At 41.2% G+C, this 15,690-nt stretch overlaps 1 protein-coding gene across 1 annotated transcript in view; it reads right to left on the minus strand.

Moving 5' to 3' along the window:
• The window catches only part of antxr2a (ANTXR cell adhesion molecule 2a), a 77,697-nt gene that overhangs the window by 29,279 nt on the left and 32,728 nt on the right, over window positions 1-15,690 (minus strand). Inside the window, exons 13-16 of the mRNA XM_055039803.1 lie at window positions 12,926-12,976; window positions 11,572-11,661; window positions 9,866-10,036; window positions 9,599-9,679 (exon numbers count right to left, since the gene is read on the minus strand). Of these exons, the coding sequence (XP_054895778.1) occupies window positions 9,599-9,679; window positions 9,866-10,036; window positions 11,572-11,661; window positions 12,926-12,976 (393 nt within the window). The remainder of the gene's footprint in view (window positions 1-9,598; window positions 9,680-9,865; window positions 10,037-11,571; window positions 11,662-12,925; window positions 12,977-15,690) is intronic.

Below are 15,690 nucleotides of genomic sequence, written 5' to 3' on the forward strand. Positions count from 1 at the left end.
TGCTTGTTTTAAGGTCATATTCAACATAGATTAAAAAGTATAGATCCACTGGCAGATTATTTCACTTATAACAAGGGAAATATGTCTTATTATAAATACAATAATGAAACTCGCATTTTTTCCATCAGTATTATGGAATAATCTACTAAAATTAAGCTCTTACATATTGCTGGAAAATAGCTTGTAAGTTAATTCTGCACTAGGAATTGCACATAAATCCATGGTTATATTTTGTGTTTTTGCAGTGCATGAAGAAGTTTTCAAAAACAGGAGTTAATCCGGGAGGTCAGAGGTTGCATCTTAACGTGGCGGAAAATGACATTAAATCTGACTGGATATTAAAAAAAACCCAACAGCTTGTTTCCTGTTTGATGGAAACAATGTCGGGAAAAATAATAACACAATCTGTCCATATTTTTATGGCAAATACATAACAAAATACTTTTATGTTACCATAACTGGCAAATATGAGGGCTGTAATTCAGATTTTTATAAAAACAACCCAAAAGACTCGGACTATCAAGTCACTTCCTCCTGTTTTCTCGCCACATTAGGCCTGTTTTCACATTCCTCCTCCAACCAGCCGCCACCAACAACAATTAGCTTCCATTTTATTGGTCTGAGAAGCACAGCGAGGGTCAACTCGTCTCTTTTTCACCAGCGACGTCTCGAACGTGGACAGGCGGAGGAGACGGACGGACAGGGGGGAGGGGACATGATCAGATTTACAACCGGTCCCACAGACATCTGCCCTACTTTTCCTCGGTTAATGTAAAAAGAACTAATCTGGTTAAGAGAGCACGGACGCGGCTCGTAAATCGCCGGCGCTCTCCGGTGCGGTTAAAGCTGTCACTCCTCTTGTTTGTGGGGGCTCCGGGGTCTGAATGGAGCTGTCAGCTGGCTACTTGTTAGGGCTAACAAGGCCGTCCACTGATAGGACTAATGAGGCCCAGGCTTCGCTGCTTCCCCCCTGCAGCCCGACAACAACGCCACCACGACGCCTGCTGATGCACGGTCCGCCCTGCAGCCCACAAACAGCTTCAACGGAAGAGTCTTTATTTTAAAAAAAGAGAAAAAAACAAACGAAAGCATGCGGAAAAGTCACATATCTCAATGCAACAAGTTTTCTAGTAAAAATAAGAGGAAAACAGATCAAATCTGTGGAGAATATTTCTCTATTTGTACGATATGTTCAGGGTTAACAATGGATTAAAGACCATTTAAAAGCATTTAGCTGCAATTATTACAATATACAATTTTTACTTAATATACATAAATCTTACAATTAATTTAAATTATCGCTTTCTCATAAATGCTCAGTTGCATTCTGCAGTTGGGACTTTAATATTAGTTTCAGTCAGATGAAAGATTTAAAGATGATTAAACTCCTAAATGTGAAACCAGAGGTGTGAATAATTATCAATAGAAAATTTTAAAAACATTTTGTTTATTTCTGGATTTACTGTAATTTCTGGCTGGAAAATGAGAATTTTACTCCTGTGAAAATGGAATAAATAAGTTTTGCATTTTTACAGAGTAAAAACTTACAAGTTTCAATCAAATCTTTTTTCACTTTACAGGCTTTGAATAAATACTATAATTGCTTTTGAATCTGAGCAGTAATCAGACGTAAAAGGGGATTTAATGCGGAGAATTAGTAACGACTGCCGTTTGCAGGAGCAGTGGTCCTCTTCTTTGCACTTCATTGTTTGCAGTGCTCTGCTTTAATTCCAATTACTCCTGTTAATTAGAAAATCTCATGCTCTCTGATCTGGAGTTTTGTTTCAACTTAACATCATTTGTCAGGCTGTTTACTTTTAATTAAAGCTTTATATTGCATTTGTGAAACGTGGAGTTACATTTGCTTGGTGGAGGTGTTTGTCTGGTAAATATCCTAAGTGATGTGGACACGTTTTTGTTCTGCATTAATGTTACTGTCAACCCATTGTTTTAGCATATATTAGTAGCACATTAACATTTTATCTCCTCAGACGTGTAGGTACCAAAATATTCCCTCCAACAGCTGTGGAAAGAGCAAAGCGGCGGAAAAACCTGCGAGGATGTGTCACGTTTTGGCTCCAAAGAGGCACAAAACAATACACTTTGACGGCTTTTATTAGTTTCAAGAAAGATGTTCTCACCATATTCGGTGCGGCATTGTAATGCAACGAGACAAAAGCAAACAAACGTGTGAAAAGATGAGTATGTGTGCATCTGTTTGCCGGTTTGTTTTTTCGTGCTGCAAATGTTTGCTCTGCTTTACGTACCGAGATCAAGCGACAAAATATGCAAAGAAAGAAGCTGCTAAAAACATCCTTTACCTTGGAGACCAAACCAACAGTCTGTTGAGTGAACTTTTCTGCAACATGTGTGAGATCATCCATTTTCGCCGCTTTGCACTATCTTTTCAGCTGCTGCAGATTTTTTTATTTTTTTAGCGCTCATGTTATCTGAGCGAGTCGCTGTGGATTTCTCAAACTTGAACAAGTCTGCCCAGTTTTTCCTCTTTTGGAAGCCTTCCATGTGACCAGCTTGCCCAGTACACACTGATCCACCAGTGCAGCCAGGGTTTCCGCCAGTTTACTGCTGATCCCTCGCTGTGGAGTCCAACATTTAAATCTGATTCAGTGGTGTAGTGTATTAGGTTTATCTACTGCTGCTGCAACTGTTGTTAGTCATGCTGTTTGTTTCAGATCCGATCATTTCCTTTAAATCAGTGACGTTTCTGCCATATTTATCACCAGTTTGGAAAAATCTGATCCCAAACAAAGACACAAATGTCTACCTTTTAAAAGTGGATAAAAAAAAACAAAAATGAAGTGCAAAGTTAGCCGTTTTAAATAAAAGCTGAACTTATTTTATTTAGTTTCCACATCAGCAGGTTTACACCTCACACACACTCAGGTATGATATTCACCTAATTATCTGCCTTGGTAATAGTTTAGATTTAATGTTTGCTGGCTGCACTGCCAAAGAGCTGCTTTCACAACCTTGAGCAACAAGACGACACAATAACTTTAAAAAACACACAGAGTGAAAATGGGTTTCAAACTGCTCCACTTTCTGCAGCACCATGAAGCGTTAAAACTAACGTTAGCTTTAACATTTGGAAAATGACGTCTTAAAAGCTGGAAATGGATCTGAAGAGACGTAGGAATAAAACCACAGTTTCTTAAAGAACCAACTTCCATCATCTTGATGAAAATGATGCTCAAAGATTTCCTCTGAGGCGGGTATCTGTAGATGACAAACATATTGGAAATATTTTTTTTCCCACCATCACTCCGTCCACCATCTGCTATTGAGAGAAACTCAGAGAAACTTGAGCTCCGTTTGCACCATCAGAACATTTCCCACAAAATGTGACCCGGTTGCTCCACAATGTAAAAATGCAGCGAAGAGGCCAGAGAGAGGCTGCCAATCCTCTCAGCCGCGTCTCTGTTTGTTTACAGTAATTACACTCATGCCTCAGAAGGAAAGTGGTAATTACTGATAACTTAATGGTGTCAGCAAGATGCAGTTCTGTGCAAAAGTTTTAAATCTTCAAAAATGTTTTTATTTGCAAGTTCATGTCAGTTATACAATTTCTAGTGAGAAATCTCACATCAGAGGCATTTCATCTAGTCTTTTTTAAACACACGGATGCTGTAGGTAGTCAGATTGAACCATTTTCTTTTTCAGAACAGTCAATCCATCATGTAATCGTATTTGGAAAGTGATTGAGACACAATATTTACTCCAGAAAAACTATAAATATGCATTTATGTTCAGGTGACAGTCAGTTAATGTTGATTTTCTTAGAGTTGCTCGGTGATGGGCTCGCCTGGGGTCGCTACGTAGCGTTGGATGTGACTCAACAATCAGAAAGTTTTTGAGACGGCTCATTTTCCAGACACCAAAGAACATGAACTTAGTGCCAAATTATGGCTGGGTGGGTTTTTCTAAGGGCTGTTTTTAGAAGCAAAGTGCATCATGTGAATTTTGAATAATAGGTTTCCTTAAAAGCTCTGGTCTGATATTTAAAGTTGTTCTTTTTGCAAATTGACATTTGACTCAATTCTAAGAACCAGTTCTATTTCAGTGAAATGCAAGTTGCAGATTTAAGTCCCAGCTTATGAGAAACAACTTAACGTGAAGTGCTTAATAAAAAATAAAAAATATTTAAATGAAAAACATCTAACAGGATCTGAGAAATTCATTATCTTTTAGCTGATTGTCTACTGTAATCCAGGTTTTAATCCAGGTTTTAAGGTAACAGATGGGATAACCTTGAAAAACAACAATATCTCTTAGATGTAGTAGAAAAGTTGTTGAAGGGAATTTGCTTAATTAAGTACAACCAAAGCCTGAGACTTTATAAATGCAACATTAGACATATTAGGTAAAAAGGTTCAATATCAAACACATTTTTTTACCTTCTTCACCTGAAACAATGAAAAAGAAGAAGAAAACTATGGAACTGGAATTGAAACCAGATGAAAATGTGATCACAGTGTAAAGAAAAACTCAAAGTTTTTCAGAGGGATTTTGGTTAGGAACATTTTAAAGGATTGTAGGAACAAATGACAATTTGGAAGTAAAATATAAAGACACAGGGGATGAGTCAAGACCTTTGCAAACTGCATTTTCCCCTTTCCAGCAGTTTTCTGCTGATTCAGGAGCTGCTTTGTAAAAGCACAAAGCAAAGTAAAAATAAAATCAAGTATGTACTTTGTGACTGGACAGCGATACAGACCGTCACCTTGTCCCTCAGTCAAGCCCCATCTTCTTCTTCTTTTGTTTTTATTTTGTTTAACATTTAACATCCAGATCTAATTCTTAAGATACAACGGACGGAATGAGGTCAGAGTTCAAACAAAGCTTTTATGTCAAAGTTCGTTTTTCATGTTTAAGTTTACGACCGATGGATGGATAGACAGAATGAAAGAAAGAAGGAAGAATGCAATGAAGGAAGGAAAGAAAGAATTGTCAACTGGAGTAAGAAAGGAAGGAAGAAAAAATGACAGAAAAAAAAGTGAGGCAGCAAGTAAGAAAGGATGGATGAACAATATGAAGAGAGAAAGGAAGGAAAGAGGGAAGGAAGGAAGAAAAGGTAGGAAGCAAGCTAGGAAAGAAGATAGCAACAAAGAAAAAAAAGGAAATATAGACAGAAGGAAGGAAGAAAAAGGAAAAAGAAGAGAAAGACAGATGGATGGCAGGAAAGAGAGAAGGAACAAAGGATGGGAAATCACAATGAAAGAAGAAATTAAGGAAGTATGGAAGGAAAGAAAGGAACCGCAAAGATGAGTAAATGATGGACGGATAGACAGAAGGAAGGAAGGAAGGAATCCAGTCTGTGAAATCCTTTCTCAGACTCTGCAGAAACGCTGTTCAGCTGCAAACATTAATTTTAAATAGTTCTTCATGAAACGTATTCCAGATTAGTCTTCAATTCCAGTTATTTCCATTCCTTTATAAAAGCTTTCTTCAGTTTATTTAGCAGAAGATCCAACAGAAACGATGAAGTTACATCATGAGCCACGAGCAGATTCTTCTGTCTCCTAAGCCCGCTTTGTTAAGGAAATCTAGTGCATTATTACATTATAAAAACATATTTCAGTCACTAAAAGGCTGACTGTATTTCAGCAGTAGCTTAGGAGTCCGTCATGTAATACTATTAACCTCCACACACACACACACACACACGCACACACGCACACGCGTACACACACGCAGACACACACACACACGCACACACACGCAGATACACACACTCAGCCCACACGTCCCCCTGGTGAGGAACAGATGAGAGCGAGAGGAACGAGTCCAAGTGGAAATACGCAGGAACAACTCTTAGCGCCTGTTCTGGGCTGCTGGCTCGGCTGGCGGTCCGTAGGAGGACGAGGAGGACTTAATGCGTGTTGTGGTATCGTTCCTCGCACACCTTGTTTTGACATTTTGCGGACAGCTGCTTTCGGAAAACAAAACCTAGCATGTGAAGGTGGGAGGCAAGGAGAAAACGCTGCATGCATTCAAAGCGACGCCTCTTCAAACAGAGCCTGAGGCAGCGTTCACACCAGACTCGTTTGGTCCGGTTTAATACAACTCTGGTCCGTTTGTCTAGAAAGTCTGGTCAGGTTGGGGATGTATGAATGTGCAACGAAACCAGTGAAGTGAGTTCTGGTCTGCCTACAATCCTCAGTCTCAGTTCGGTTGAAGTGAACTCGAATGCATATGTGAACGCCAAGCAGATCAGAGATCGCTCCAGAAGCAGGAAGAGGACTACAGCGCACAGCATTCTGGGTAAATACGACCAAAACCAACACAGGAGTCTAGCACACGCAGGAGAAATGGCTCATAATGTTTTACCAAAAACAAAAGAGAAGTCCTGCAACCATTTGACGCTAATCTATTTTTGTTTGCATTTCTTGAAGGAGGAAGTTGAAGAGTGGTTTATTATTTTAATTATTTTGAAAATAATATCATCTGATAAACATTAAATTTACAGTAAACAAGTTAACAAGTTTGATATATTTCCGGCAGGAAGAGATTAACCTATTATTTATCTTATAATCTGTAAATTATTTTTTTCCATAAAAATAATAATTAGTTTTCAGTTTCCATCATTCAATGTTATTTTATAATAGCAAATGGACTGAACTTATTTAGCGCCTATTCCAATCTTTTTGACCACTCAAAGTGCTTTACACCAGAGTTACATTCACTCAAACACACACATTTACTCAGCGATACACAGATCAGTAGGCAACTTGGGGTTGAGTGCTTTGAGGAAGAAGAAATCGAACCTGCAACCTTCCGATCACAAGATGAGAGCCACAGTCGCCCCATAAAGGGGTTTTACTGGCGTATGCCTTGGGTCGACCCTGCACCGCGTCGGTCCAGTTGGGTGAACAGTTTTCTCAAAGGTTTTGGTTCATCTGAAGCAGTGCTGTGTGCCAGCAGACCGCAGCAGATGAAAATCTAACAAATGTTGCAATGCTGGTCCCCAGTTGGAGCGAGTCTTCGAGACTATCAGGCGTGAAAACGCCCTGCGAGAGAATGGGGAAAACGAGGAGGGCCTCCTTCCCGCTCCCCGCCACCTTCCTCTACCTGCTGTCCCCAGCCGATCCCGGGAAAAACTCAGCGGCAGATGTGGCTGCGCTAAGCTGGCTCTGAAGTTCCTCCCCGGCTCCCTGCTCTCACCCACAACACAGTCAAACCGCATTAGATCTCTTTATTTGTGCCTGGGGCAAGTTCGGCTCTGCAGCTGTGTCCACCCCCGCTCTACCTTTGGTGTCGGAAGCCCTCGGGCTCTAAATGTGAGACCATGGAAAAAAAATATTTAAATAATAAAAAATAAATAAAAAACTCTCTTTTTCTGTCTCTCCTTTGCATCTGCTGACAGTCCAGTGGTTTGACTCCGGGCGGCGGCGGCGACAAACGGAGAGAGGCTGAGTGAGGAGTGGGGGGAACCGGGTCCCTGTGCTGAACAGATGTCTGCGACAACCTGCTTACTTACACCTGTACGAGTCCTTGTAACCCGGCGGATGGGCGCTGCTGAAAAATTCATAATTCCGGAGGTTTCCTGCCCGCCATCAAACACAGCGTCCTGCCCGTTTCCCTCTCTCTATGGCATTGCAGCGCTCTCTGCCATCCACACTCAACCTGCAGCAGGACGGAGCGAACTTCTTCCTCAGCTGTGTTTCCTCTGACCAACCCGCCGTAAGCGGTCCAGGTGGGCGGAGACCAGCAACAATACGACTACTGTTCAAACTCCAGAGCGAAGAGTTTGAACATTAAGGCCAAATAGTGGCCTTAATGGCACGAAGGAGAACAGAGAGGATGAGAAAGGAGCAAATCGAAGCTTAAAATGAGATTAAAATGCATTTTACTTTAATTTTGATGAATAGTTTGTTTGGCAAATAAAAATGTTTTGATTACATCATCATCTGACTGGCTCCAGATCAGACAGCCATTGGGGGAAAAAAGTCCAAACTTCAACCATTACACGGAGGTTGTATTTTCCTCATTTTCACAAGTTAACTAACTGAACCCTGCCATTGGGGAGAATTCACAAATAAACCGAGTAAATAAAAACAGTGTGGAGGGATGAAAACAGTCCGCCGTTGCTCAGCCTCGGTGTCACTTCAAACACAAAGCGTCCTGCGACCCGATCTGTCTGACCGTCTCCAGAACCTCTCGTTTACAGTATTGATCACAGAACTGAAAGTGGAGTTTGTCTCAGTGATCAGAATAAAAATGGGACTCGACCAGCAGCTTTTGCACTCTTAGCCAAACGTGATGCGAAACAACCTCTTTGAGAATCTGTGGGCTTCCCGACCTGGAGGTCACTTCAGATGGACACATCAAAACTAAAACGACGAGGCTACAAAGTTTTTTATCACCATAAAAACAGCTCTGTAAAGCAGAAAAACTCAGCTCTTGCTATCTTGTAGATGCTTCAACAGCATAGAACCACAGACAAATGATTTCTCTGCCTTCCATACTGATCCGCTTCCCTCGTTATCTGTATCCACACTGCAGAATCTTGTGCATAAATCGTCTCTTTTATAGCTAACATATAGATAAAAAGCAGACGTTTTGCTGGTTTTTGATGAAACAGCAAAGTGATGCCCTGAGTAACGACTGGCAGGCTAACAGCTGCTAGATTTCCTCAAGTTTTCCCTTTTCTTCAGCCCTCGACCTGGTCCCTCTGCAGAGAGTTACATCACTGTCTAAACCATATGGATCCTGTTCTCTGACCTCTGACCTGAGCAGAACCACCCACCATAGACATGCAGATGTGTACTTGTTTCTGATTGTGTGCCTGAAAAGTGTTTCTGCTTCAGATCACAGAATGAAAAGAATGCTGCAAAAACTCAAAAACCCAAAACTGGCAGTGTTTTATATTTCCAGTTCAAAGCCGCAGCATTCGATTTTCTGTCCATAGCATTTAATTTTGGGATTATGTATGCAGATTCACATCCAAAGCAGATGGTTTGTTGGATCATGAGCCGTATTAGAGTCTAATACATATCAAAACATCTGGTTAGCTCTGAGTTGGTGCCGTTCCGGTAACCGTCTGGGTTCCAGATCGTTTTCTCTCCTTTGACGGAGGTCGAGTGAAGTGAACGGTTTGACCATATTAGGTCGTCTCTGTCCTCCTTCCTTCTGTGAAGCTTTGCAGCTGTAGCTGCAGGTCACGTCACCGTGGTGAAGTATAAACAACACGATGCACAACAAGAAACAGAAGTTTCCTCTACTGAGAGGTTGCATCCTCTCACAGCTACACAATGCAGCAGTAAACTGACAAGTGTTTAACTGTAAATGGGCTTAAACAGACAACTAAGACAGATTCACCCATTTAAACCACTAATAAATACAACTAAATAAAAAAGACCAAACTGCTAATAGATGCTTATTGTTGTAATTTTTCTCCAAAAGTATAATATTCTTCATTGATGCAAAATATATTTTTGATTACTTTGCTGTTTTGTCTGTTTGCCACCACAATATTTAATGCACAGCCAACATTTTCTATCTGACGTTGCAGCAGGTCTGCAGATTTCCAACACAAGTATTTTTGAAAAGTGGTGGAGTGTTTTCTCCTCTGTCCTACCTGGTCTGCTGAGGTGGGACGCATGAGGGAGACCCGGTCATACTGCCGCCGCAACAAAGCCCACAATGCATCCAGACGACCCTGATGGCACACGGAAATGGCATCAGGGAAAACGGCAGAACTGGCAGAAATTTGAATATTTTTCTTATCCATTTAAAAAATGTATTTATTTTTTTTGCTTTCTCCTGTGTTTGAGTTTAGTTTTTCCTCTCCCCTCTTCATGTTTTCATGAGGAACCATAACATGTGGTGTCCATGGGGAACGTACCTTGATAGGAGTGTACCATTTGGTTTCAGCCTGCCTGTTGTTGGACGCTGGTTTAGGACGTGGACGTTTGATCATCGGCTCTTCCACGTCCTCTGGTACGGACACTTTAGCATTTTTGGCCTTCTCCAGACGGGCCCCCTCCTCGGTTGATCCCTTTTCTCCCCATTTCACCTAAGCAGGATAAAACCAGAAAATGAAAGAGTGCTAGAACAGCTACATATGAGATGAGGTAGGCCCAGGTAAAAAAACAAACAAAAAAACACTGGCCTTTTATCATTAGGACTTGATGTATTGTCTTATCCTTGAGGGTGATCAGCTAATCAATGCATCTGATTAGTAGCACCAGGTGGTAACTTTCTCCCTTAAATACCAAGGACTCGATTCAGTTGACGCTATGTGTTGTCAGGTGTGTGTGTGTTTGCATATGAGCTTTTGAACATGAGTATGTGTGTTAGTCAAGCTGTCCTGCTTTTTAATTGAAATCATCACATCTGTTGCAAGGAGGAGACAAAAAAAAAGAAGAAAAAATCCACCGCCACATGAATGGGGAGAGGTGATTAATTAGCGACACAATTTCTAAGCTGTAGGTTAAGCCGTGACAATATAGAACAGCTTCTGAGAATCATCTCAGGGATCCGTCCCTGGAAAAAACGGAGCGCTGCAGTGAATGAAAGAAACGCTCACCTGTCAGAAACTGGAATGTTGCAATCATCCTGACACCCGTCAAAAGGTATAGAAGTGATAGATATAGATAGAAATAATGATAGATGCCAAATGTGGCATAAATACTTCTTAGATAGAGCCTCGGTGTTAAAATAGTTTATAAATAATTGAACAGTTTAAATATCTGCTGTGGTTGTATCAACCCTCCAGACCTCTCAGGTCTTCTGGTTCTGCTCTGCATCCCCAGAACCAGAACCAAACATGGAGAAGCAGCATTCAGCTTCTATGCACCACAAATCTGGAACAAACTTCCAGAAAACTAAAAAGCAGCTGAAACACTGAGCTCTTTTGAAGCTGAATCAAAACCCAGCTGTTTAAAGTTGCTTTTAATTCATAATGAAAGAAACACTGCCAAGCACATTTAATGCGAATTGTTGATTTTAAAGATGGCACATGACAAAATGTAATGTATGTTATTGGTTTTTACAACTGTTGACTATATGATGACTGTGCTACGTTCATGATGTAAGGAACTTTGAAAGGCTGTGTTGCTGAAATGTGCTACACAAATAAACTTGAATGATTGAAATATGGGACTCTAAAATCTCTCAAAAGATTAATGTTGCCTTATCTTGAGTTTAGATTTTACAAGATGTATGCATAGGATGCACATTTGACATATGAACTTTGATTCTTCCTGAAGGATCTGGATATTAACGGGAGTCTGGGACGGGGGAAGTGTGGGTGGAAACTCAGCGAGGTGGTCGAGTCGAGCTGACAGCAGCACTCAATCTTCCAACTGAGCAGCGACTTGATCCAATCAGGACGAGATGGCGGGACCTGTCATGTCGGACGCGTCAGCAGAGTGACGAGGACAGCAGCCGGGTCCGCTGCCCGCAACTACACCAACTTCCAACATCAACGTCAGCAGGACTACACCCGTCAGATGTGTGTCACCGCCGCATGCAGAGGATCTTTTTTCGATTTGATTTCCTTAGCTGCTCTACTTTAAAGTAAAACAAAAGCCAGTTTGAGGGTCTGACCTCCATCCGTTTGATGCCTCCTGCTCCTCTTCCTCCGTAGTAGGAGGCGTCCACTGTCGGCCACTTCTTCTTTGGCAGCGGCTCGGGTTCCTGGAAAAAGAGCCGGAAATTCACACGATTCTAAAAACGACAACATTAATAAAACAGCTGCAGCTGGTCGACAGTAACAAGGAAGCCCAAGATCAATTACGTCATTGTTTCATTTTCACCAGGAAGGAAGAAATACTCTAGATGTTATGTTTGCCTCCACTGTGCATGAGGTCAGCAGTTTCAGGGTCAAAAAGCTTCAAAGTAACTTAATAGTCTATGGCAGTAGCAAATTTCCACTTTGGAAAGTTTAAAGAAATCAACTGATATTTTTTTTTATATTAACCTGCAGAAAGACTCAACAGGGATCGTTTTTCTGTTTTTTTTTTTTTTTAGAAGCAGCCAGATTTTTATTTTAAATGTTTTATGATATCATTTACTTTGCAAGATTTGTGTTAGACAGACAGGCCCACAGCATCACAGGTCCTCCACCAGGCCTAACTATAATCATCCCTCGTTTTAAAGCATTTATCCACAAACATCTGACCAAAGGAGGTGTCTGCAGGTAAAGCCTCAGTACTTTATTAAGATTTTATGTTTACATTTGTGATGGTGGGACAGAAAAGGTTTCTTCCCGCTGTGACTCCTGAACAACCAGCTTGCCTGAGAGAGCTTCTAATGGTTTTTATGGAGACTTTACTGAGGCTCTCATAGATGGACATTTGGAGGATTATTTTAATTCTTACAATCAGTGGTCACAGTTCCAGTTATTTCAATCATTAATGCAAATAAGGAAACATTTTCTAATCGCCACTTCCTGACTAAAATAGTTAATAGAATATACATTTTGAATTTTGTTCATTTATTTGTTCATTTATTATATTTTAATTATCTATAATGCTTGTATCAGAGTTGCTCAAAATATTCTGTTCACTTAATTTATTTATATATTTGTTGATGTTCATATTATTATTATTATTTTTATATCAAATCTTTCAGTTTATCTTGATTTATTTAGCATTGTTTTTACAATGCTTTATTTATTATTGTCACTATTGCTGTTAAAATGTATTATAAATCTGTTATATTTTTTATCTTACTGTAACACAAGACAAGATGATTTTTTTAATCAATATTCTTTTCATTCTGGTGATCCTTCTAAACACATACTACTACTATTGATAATAATAATGATGCAAAAATGTGTCTGAATTTTGAAACTCAATGAGGCTAATTCTCAATTTAAAATGAATTATTAACATGTGCAGGAATATGGGGTCTAATCTGTATTGCGGAGGGTTGTGTTGACCCCGTGTGACATACTCACAGGTGGAGGCGGCCGAGAAGGTGGAGGTGGCGGCGGTGGGTCTTTGATGACCTGAATAAACAGAAAAAGAAAACAAAGCTGGTCGGCAGGAGGACACGCTCTCAAACCTTATCAGGACCCAGACGAGGCTGACGGGGCTGATTCGTGACAGGTGACACAGCCGAACAGAGGCGTCCCTCAGCTCGTCTCATGATGGCGACACCGCCGCTGCCAGCCTCACGAGCGGCAGTTGCCGGCCCATCGCCCCGCTGACTACTGATTACAAGGATCCTGCCTGTAAACCAACATCAGTGGACCCCCGTGCAAAATAAAGAAATGCTGAAAACCAACTTGTTGACAGGGGAGTCTTTAGGGCGATCGCTGTAGCCTGTTTAGCTCTTAATTAATTGGATGGGGTTCAGCGCTCCGAAGCGATCCCCCAATCATAAAATCCTAAGGAGTTAATTAGCTCCAATCAGATACAGAGGAGGCGGCTTGGGCTGCGCTCCAAGTCCCGTCTGTTGGGAAGATGAGTGGCGGCAGGAAAAAAAACAAAACAAGAAAAAAAAACCCACATTCACACAGATCTCAATGACATCGCTTACTGACAGCGGAGTGACCAGCCCGGAGGCGTTCTCTGTGACAACGTGGAAAGACACCTGAGAAACAGGTTGTCCACAATGTGATACCACTCAGGGACAAGATGCCTGGACTGGATTTTTCAGATGTGCTTCGGCAAGCAAAGAGGAGCCTGACGGTGACATTTGTCAGGCGTCACTCAGGAGCCCACCTGAAACAACGCTCAGTCAGCGGTAACACAGCTGTGAAAAGACACACACACACTTATTATCTGGTGAGATTTCAAGAGTTAAAGCTCACAGTCTGACGGACAAAAGAAAATAACGTAAAACTTTCGAGAAGCATCTTTAAAGGTTTACCTATGATGCTTCTTCAACACAAATTAGGATAGTTTTATGGGCAACACAAAACATGTGTATCGCAATTTTTTAGCACAAAATTATTCTCAGACAATCAGATCTTAGTCTGGTCAGTTCTGTCTATTTTGAGTTAATTTCAGAATGAGATGTTTTATGGCGTCTGTCACTTTAAATCTAAATGAGCTGCTGCTGGCCACGCCCCCCCAACTCAACTTTACACACGTGAAAATGGCTGCAAACAGATGCACAATTCTATAACCGTACATCTTCCAAAAGCAGAAGTGGAGCCTCCTGCACAACCAAGTGGATTCAAGCAAGTGGTTCCTGTAAACTGGGTCAGAAATAGAGCACTTGTTTTTTCCAGCAGCTAACAGACAGACAAACAACAGTAAACCAGCTGGAGATCCTGGTAATGAAGCAGTGCCCTTTGAATGTGACTCAACAACCAGGAAGTTTTTGAAACTCATTTTCCAGACACCAATAAACATTCACTTACTGTCAAAAACAAACACAAAACTGTGCATAGTAATGAAGTGGAAGGAAAAGTAATTGATGATCTTCAATGCTTTTGTGAAGAATAATCTGAAAAGTGTGGGATGCTTTAAATCATCTACAATTCAGGTAATTTGGAAAGTTGTTGGTTTTGACGTCTGGATCCAATATGACTGCCGCTTGTATAAAACAAAGAGAAAAGCTGCAGAAATTAACCGTTTATTTTACACTTGAATGAGGTCTTAACCAAACAAACAAGTAGCAATGAAGCTGCTGGTTAACCACAAGATGTTTCTACCGTGTTTAAATACACAGCATGCTGAGCAAATACGTTGCTATCAGATCCCGTTGAAGGAATGTAATTCTCAAATCCCTGTTGCTCTTTCCATGCAACCAAAACCACAACAGCATTCAGCCCCCGAAAGCAGACAAGGAGGAAGATCATAGCAACAGAAAAAAAGAAAATAAGGAGCGTGGTGTCACCTGCTTGGATTGCTGTCATTAAAATGAAGTATTTGCTAAAGGCTCATTTGCAGGTAGACTAGTAAGTGAAGGTTGTTTCTGGTCCAGTTTTCAACCCAGATACTCCTGGAATGAAATTCTCCCTTCGTTCCTCCCTTCCTGTGGACTTTAGCACCAAACACAATAAATACTGAGAGAATATCTCGGCTTGAGGTGAGGAGAGAGCACCGTCTGGCTCATTAGTCATCACAGACAGATACTAAAGTCAGAGCTGCTTTTGCATTTGCTAAAGTGGTTTTGGAGGGGAAAAAAGGAGCAATGTAATTATGGCCTATCATAGATCCAAACAGCTGTTTCCTTCCCGGTTAAGCTCAGGGATACCGTTGGACTCGCTGCAGTGTTGTCATTAGAATAATGAAAAACAATCAATTAGGGTTAATTAATTTCTCTTTGACACACAACTGGCTGCACACAAATCCTGCAGAGGTCTGTGGATGACCTCTCCATACGCTGATTAACAGCATTCCAGCCACACCTTACGTTGACGGGATTATCTCTTTTTATTAAGTAATTATGCAGCAGATTTCTCGCACATGTTGTGGGCTAAATAAAGCATTATACAAACGCCGGAGCTCGGTCGCTCCTTTTTTTCCCAGCAACCAGACGGACAGATGTGAGCTCTCTGCAGCTCGGTGGCGTAATTAAAAACTAAACCGCGGGATGCTTCGCCATCTGACACCGGCCCCAGCGGCTCGCCGCCGCAGCCTGCGGGCCGCGGGGAATCAGACCAATCAGAAGCACTCGGGGCACCGTCCACATATGGCTGTCTCCGCAAATGTCCGACTGGGATTGGAAATCTGCTCGCTCCCAAAACCCGAGCTCAAACGGTGTCGT

The sequence above is a fragment of the Poeciliopsis prolifica genome, unplaced genomic scaffold, assembly GCF_027474105.1.
Source record: "Poeciliopsis prolifica strain line A6 unplaced genomic scaffold, Auburn_PproV2 SCAFFOLD014, whole genome shotgun sequence".
NCBI lineage: Eukaryota > Metazoa > Chordata > Actinopteri > Cyprinodontiformes > Poeciliidae > Poeciliopsis > Poeciliopsis prolifica.